Raw genomic sequence first — 7879 nt, 5'->3', positions numbered from 1 at the left:
TTAGTATTCGTTACTGTCATGGAGAAGTGGAGTGCTGAGGAATACTCTTGTTTATATTCCAAATCGGTATTACAACAATGTAAAATATCGAAATAAATATGTAATATCAAAATAAAATATCGATATTTCTATTTTAAAATCTCTATATGATATTTTAGTCATTTTCAAAAATATATCGAAGATTCGATAAAATAATTTCAGAATATTGCTGCTAATATTTTCAAATCGATATTACAATAATGTAAAATATCGAAAAAAAAAATGTATTTATCAAAATAAAGTATCGTTATTCCATTTTATTATTGAATATAATTTTCTAGGATTTTTAAACAAAATATCTATATTTCGATAATGAAATATTAGAATATTGTTGCTTATATTCCATATCGATATAACATCAATAGAAAATATCGAAATAAATATGTATTTATCAAAATAAAATACTTATATTCCATTTTTAATTATTCTACACAATTTTCTTGTCTTATTAAACAAAATATCAGTATTTCGATAAAATAATATGTAAACTATATAAAATATTATAAACAAATATGTAATTATCAAAATAAAATATCGATTATATAAATTCTTCAAACTCATTACTTCTAGGGAGTAGGGTAAATAATAGAAAAAAAACTTTTTTTTTATAACACAATGTATGAATCAGGAGACAATATAATGCTATTCATATATATATATATAAATTAAATACACATAATTTATTTACAACTTTGGTAAGGAGATGGCCCTTATTGTTAAGAACTAAAGTTCCTATAAATGACCACTTAAGTAATAAATTAACAATGAGTATAAAAGCAGTAAAAATCAACTTTACACACATTTTTTTTATTATTATTTACAACAGCACATATGAAGACACTGTACACATTAAGATATAATACAACCTCTGTGAAAAGAGATGTTTTCATTTTCCTTTTCTTTCAAACAACTCATTCAATAGATCTAATAATTAAAAAAAAAACTATCTTTGGAAGAAATAAATTTCAGAATAAAAAGTAACATAAATTAGGAATTATGTATCAGAAAAACATATAAAACACTGGGCTCCTTTGATTATCAAAGAACCAACTATAATTTAAGTAATTTTATAAATTAAAAAAGTGTTCGCAACCTAAAAAATAGACATAGAATATTAAATCAAAATTATTTCATTAAAAACTAACTAATCAATAACATAGTTCTAATTCACAAAAATAAAAGAAACTAATGTACAGGAATGCAACTGAAAATAAATGGTCCCTTTAATAAAAAATAATGTTTCCTTAAATAGTAATAAATGAAATATTTTTTAATTAGTTAAGTACTGCAAAGAACCAATCAAACATGGACAGTTCCAAAATGAAAATTTGGTGTAGTCTTGTGCAAAGCTTATTTGAAAAATAAATCATTAAACAACCTAACATATTATTTTTTGAAATATTGGAAGAAAGTTGAATGACTGTGTGTAATGGTCCGGGTGAGGCAAAAATAATTCAAATAATAAATAAACTATTTAATTTGAGCGAACCCTTTGCTTCACTCTGCAGGGTTTTCAAAATGAAAGACTGATTATTTTACTTTCCTTCATTTTGAAAGCTCTGATGAAGCCGTGCAAAATGGGGCGAAACGTTGGCTCAAAATAAATAGTTTATTTACTATTTGATTTGGTCGCAATAATTTTCCTTTTATTATTTTTGAAATAATTTTACTCGAATCTTATTTGTTACATGAATTATTAATAGTCGCTAAAATAATTATTTCTTAATTTTAAATTTTAATGAGAATTTAATTTAAGTTGATTTTAGATAGTCAAGTAATCAATATTTAACGTAACAGTAGCTTCATAGCTAAAAAATATACAATCAACTACCAGACCCAGTACAACAGTTGCTACCATGACTGTAAACTGCCATAGCAATGAAAGAGATTAAAAAAAAAAAAATAAATAACTAAAATTAAATTAATAAATTTTGAAACTGACACCCTCCTCAATTCAAGGAAACATGTATGAAATCTTAAATTTCATCTAAATTTTTGAAATACAAAATTAATTAATAACTTCGACATCTTTCTTAAAAGTTTAAAAATACAAAAGAAAAATTTTAATGGAATTTTATGACATTCATAAAAATACATCTATTAATTTTACATCAATAATTTCATTATGCAAATGGATACCTAAATATGCTCTTAAAGTAGTCATAGAATGTATTTTACAAAAAAATAAAAATTTATATGCGTAAATAGTAATAATTACAAAACTCAGTCATATAAAACATGAAATTTATATAATAAAATAAACTTTTAAACTTTATAACACAAAGATGTAGTTACAAAACCAGAGACCATTAGGGATATTGCATGATTTGAGAATAATTTTATTAGTCCAGGATGTAAAAATAGCACCCACCCTGAACATTTTTTAAAATAACTTATTACTCAAGAACGAAACTAGCTTTCAGAGATCAAATGTCTGATAAGTGAGATTTAATGCATATAAGGTTGAATTCTTGTACATCAAACTTCCATATATCGAAAATTCACATTTTTAAAATTAAATATAAATGCATGAAACTTTTTAAGTATCTAAATAATATTACTCCTATATTAGGAACATTTAATAATGATAAAAGAAATATACTGCAATATTGCAAATTTCTGACTTCTGAGTACCTGGATAGCTTAGCTTGATAATTTTAAAAGTGAAATGAGTGTTTTCTCAAGTATAAACTTTTTTAAGACAATAAATATAATATCTGAAGAAAGCAAAGTAACGAATGTTGTTTGAGCGAACACGGCTATAGTTTCATTAAAAAAATAATCATGAATAAACAAACAATTTTTAGAATAGGATAACTATAACTGGGTATACATAATGGTCAAACAAAAAAAAAATTATTATATAGGAAGATGGTCAGGGTTGCGGTCACAAGTGAAACGAAAATAGTTTACAACTATTTTATTTTCCAACGTTTCGCCCCACTTTGTAGGGCTTCATCAGGGCTGTCCAAATGAATAAGATGAACAGACCAGAACGTTGGAAAATAAAATAGTTGTAAACTATTTTCGTTTCACTTGTGACCGCAACCCTGACCATCTTCCTATATATCAATTTTTACTGTCAACTACATATACATATATAAAAAAAAAATTATTTTTACAGTAAGATTTAGGTATGCATTACAATTTATTTTATATATCAAAATTTCTATATAGCAATTATTTTAAGAAACTTTAATACAAATAAACAATTTGTTCTTTTTTTGACCGCAACCCAGACCATCTTCTTATATTCAACTTTTACGGTCAACTATATATACATATATAATAGAAACTTTAAGTTCGACATATAGAAGTTGGATTCTATTTATAAATAAATAATCATTAAATGGTCATTGCATTTTGATTTAAGTATCTTAACAGAACTAATAATTACTGAACATTACCAGTACACTGTAAAACCTTCATTGTTCAGCACTAATATAACAAAATACAGTAACAACATAGTGGTAACAGATCACACAAAACTGTTATAAAATAATCAGTATTAAATACTTACAATTTGGAATATTGAATCAGCTTGCATTTTTTTTTTTTAAACAATAAACCAAACAATTATCTAAAGATCTTATTGACATAAACGTCAAATGATAGATAGCCTTAATTTATTTTAACCAACGAAACAGTTACTGACCAAAATATAAATTAACTGATTTTAATATACATTTAAATGCTAGGGTACAAGCGAAATTAGAACATTCTTTTTTGGAACAACATAAACTTAATAAGTAGTAGAAAATGGAAGATTAAAAAGATCATTTAGCTCACATATGAAGAGCTCAACTTTACACTAAATAATTTAAATTACATTAATATTTATAAATTAAAAACCGATTGATTTTCATAACATGAAAATTTTGTGAGTGCGAATTCGATGATGAAATAAAAACTATTTGCCAGGAATAACACATTCTCGGATTGAGGAAACTTTTCGGAAATGAAGATTTCAAAAGTTTACCAACCATAATGATAAAAACACTTGACATGAAAAGAGTTATAAATAAAAAAATATCTTTTAATTTTATATATAAAAAATAAACCATCAGTTCTATTAATTGAAAAATAAAAAAAAAGTTACTATAAACTATTATAGTTTAATAGGAGAAAAATTTAGTATGCTATAAAGTAATTTCTTTTATAAATAATTTTTATAATCTATTATAATCTTTCTTCACGACCCAGGGCTGAAGCAGTTATTTATTTTATTTTCCACAAGTTTCAAGTTGTATTGTAATTTTTTTTTATGTGAAACTTCTTTATTGACGATTTACAACTCGAGAAAAAAAAATTATATGAGAGGAAATTTAATTTAAAAAGAGATTTAGTGAAATGAGATGAAACGGAAATGGTGGAAGAGGGCAATGCTGGTAAATTCTAATATTATAATAGGACAGTAGAAGCTTAGAGGAGCTAAACAATCCCAACAGTGTGGTTCAATTAAGTAAGTTCCTGTTATCACATTCCCTCCTGATACATTATAAAACATTTTCCTTCTAGAATTGACTGTTGTTCTATTCTAATTATTCTGGAATATTTTCCGCATTAAGCTATAAGATGGAACGCACAATCATTATAGATAATATTGTAATAAATTATTTCATTTCCAGAAGTTTCATTTTTATCGGCCTCTCCCAAGATGAAATTTAATTTTTTAAGTTGTAATATATATATATATTTTTTCTAAAACACAATTAAATCATATTTATCATTTTTAGTTCTATTTTTATTTATTTAATAAAAAAAAACAAGCAAATAAGTTTAAAAATTTCAAATATTATATCAATTTTGATTAGAAACGATGATGATCATTTGTTTATATTATTAAAAAATAAGTGCTGACTCAGATTAATATTTATAAAATACTACAATGATACATTATTTCAGTTCTAACTCTTCCTTCTTAATTCTTTAGTTATTGTTAAAAGGAAACTTTTTTTTTTTTAAAGTAAATAATTATCCTAAAATATGTATATCCCTGTCATTCAATTATTAGAAATTAAATTGTTCACTGATTTGTTCGAAATATAAGTCCAACGAGATCTAACTTTTTTACTGTAAAAACATTTCTTATACAAATAGAAATTATGAGTTAATCTGAATTAACTAAAATAAAGGAGCTGAAAGCTTTTTTTCAATAAGTTAGTTAAAATGAAAGAATTGAGCTTACTTTTTTAGAATTACTTTTACAGATTTTATGGGTAAATATGGGGGGGGGGGTGAGGGTATTAAATAGCCATCAAAATTAATTTTAGGAATATGTTTATAAATATCACAAACTTAGAATATAAACTAAAATTTTTAAATTCTACTAAAATTTATTAGGTAATCTATAACCAATACTAAACAGTTTAAAATAAAAATGTCATTAAACTGCAATTTTAATAACACAGAATTATTTTTTTCTAATTTAATTTAGAAATTTTATACTATTGACTCTTTCTTCATTGTATATAACTAATGAAAACTTTTGAAATCTTCAATTCATTTGATAAAATATATTGCTATAGTAACTAAAGAGAATGCGGTTGCTGATCAATATTATGTCACCGCAGGAACCGAGATCAATCACTTTCCTAGAGTCGACCTATGGCTGGGCTGCGGTGATGGTAATTGCTATACATGTGGAGGACTCGGTTGTGAGTAGATGGGCCTCATGGTCGAGAACGATCTAAGGCGAGCGGTGATCTCTGGAAAGTGTGGTCGCCTGAGTGGAACCTCGTGCCAACACTCCATCATGACGGAATACATGCACGAAGGGCAGTCCTCAGGGCAAGGAAGTAATTGGCGGGACCTGATCATTTCAATCACCTCCTGGTTGCTGTATCCATAGTAGGGCTACAACAATGAAATAACTTGGATAAAAATCAATTGTTTAATCTATTCTGTTTTTACTTGAATCTTATTTGTTGAATAACTATTTATTAAAATTAAGTTATTTTATGATTGATGAAACAAGAGTTTTTGAAACGATTTATAATTTTTATATCAAGTTAATTTCAGTTCATTTTATATTATCAAGATTAAATTTCATGATAACCCTTGTATCAGACCTACTGTTACAATTCTGTTATAACAATAAATACTATTTTGAGGACAACTGTAATACATTTTACACCATAGCAGTGGCTAAATCAGTTGCTGCTGAAATAGTTGTAAACTATTTCCGTGTGACATAGTGAGTGTATCTTCAGAACTCATAGATTTTAAATGTAATTTCAAAAATAATTATTTTAAGTTTTGGTTAATTAATAAAAATATAGATACTATAAGAAAGGAATACAATAACAATCATCAGATAATTATTTCAAGAAATAAATTAAGGAAGTTATTTTATAGAGATTATTTCATCAAATAATCATTATTTGGGTAATATTTATCTTATGAAAAAACCTTTAATTTATTTGATAAATACATTATTTAAACAGTGGCCAGGTCAAGTTTGAAGTTAGTTAAGTGAAGTCTCCCTCAGATTTACCTTCCTCAGTTGTCAAATATAGCATTCCTATATTTGGTTTTCACCTAAATGATTTGTAATATGAGTGGATTAATAAAAAATAAAACAAATAAAATAAACTCCATTAGGCTTGGTTTGAAAAACTATCTATTCTAATTGTCTAAAAAAAAGTTTATCTACAAAAATATATAGTTTTTCCAATAATCCAAAAACTGTACACCTTATCGAACATTATATCAGCTTATTAAAAAAATAATTAAATTCTCTACAAGAGTATAACAAAAATCATCTTCATGTGGGAACAACACATTTAGCATACAGGGTTTTAGATTTGTGATTATTTTTACTTATACTTACTTACATATAAAATAATAAGAGAAAGTATTGCGATCGTGTAAAATTTTGAATTCGAGTTTACAATGGAAATTTTGAGCCCCCTTAAGTCCAAATAACCAAGTTTTGCAAAATGGTCTGAGTGCCTATTTATGTGTTAGAACAGACTCTCAAAAAGGAAAAGCTGTGCGAAACTGAAATTACATATTGAAGGCAGGTATAATATGCCTTGGATGTGACAGCAATGTTTTTGATAAAATCGACTAACTGGAAGTGCCACTTTGTAGAATCAAAGTTTTATATTTTTCTGATTTTCTCTATAACGACTCAAACACTTTTGATAAAACACTATGTGTCAATATACAATTAAATTTTCCTTTCAAAATTTTTTAATTTTTTTAGGGAAAAAAAATTCCCCCACCAAACTGACATGAATCACTAAGACCCCTCACTATCAGTGTGACTAATGCTTACTTACAAAATGAGATATCATGCATAAGGATCTTGTGCAATGTCTCTTTGAATTCATAATAAACATAAAGCATGATGGGTCATTATTTTGGCATTTTCCTACAAGAAAAAATGAAAGGCATAATATGAACAAGGAAATCGCAGCCTTCTATCTACTTTTCAGTGCACCTTCAAATTTTGTAATAACTGGATTTAAAAATGTTCTCCATAAATCAGTATTACCCCATCACAATCAATCTAAATATCAATCTTTGGCTTTACTGTCATTCTGAGTGACAAAAAGTAGGGGATCCCTCCATTTAAAAACATTTTAGAGTCAAGATTTTCAAAAGTGGTTTTTAAAAATTAATTTGAAGGGAATATGGTCCGGGTGCGGTCAAAAAAACTCAAATAGTAGAAATATACTATTTTAATGAGCCAACGTTTCGCCCCACGTTGCAGGGCTTCTCCAGGGCTAAAAAAGATACAAACACATAGTTACATAAGGAAAACAAAAACATAAGTGTAAAATAACAGGGGTATGAAATGTAAAAAAGTAAGATATAAAAAGAAAAATTAAAG

General features: G+C 26.1%; 1 protein-coding gene across 1 annotated transcript in view; it reads right to left on the bottom strand.

The window, feature by feature from the left end:
- Positions 1–1814: 1814 nt before the first annotated feature.
- The window catches only part of LOC106687882 (tyrosine-protein kinase transmembrane receptor Ror), a 25870-nt gene continuing 19805 nt past the window's right edge, over positions 1815–7879 (bottom strand). Inside the window, exon 13 of the mRNA XM_014432041.3 lies at positions 1815–5895. Within this exon, the coding sequence (XP_014287527.1) occupies positions 5674–5895 (222 nt within the window). The 3' untranslated portion in view covers positions 1815–5673. The remainder of the gene's footprint in view (positions 5896–7879) is intronic.

The sequence above is a fragment of the Halyomorpha halys genome, unplaced genomic scaffold, assembly GCF_000696795.3.
Source record: "Halyomorpha halys isolate HHAL.00 unplaced genomic scaffold, Hhal_1.1 Scaffold1021.1, whole genome shotgun sequence".
Classification (NCBI taxonomy): Eukaryota; Metazoa; Arthropoda; class Insecta; order Hemiptera; family Pentatomidae; genus Halyomorpha; species Halyomorpha halys.
The sequence above is the reverse complement of the archived record's forward strand: the minus strand, read 5'-3'. Positions and strand labels throughout refer to the sequence as shown.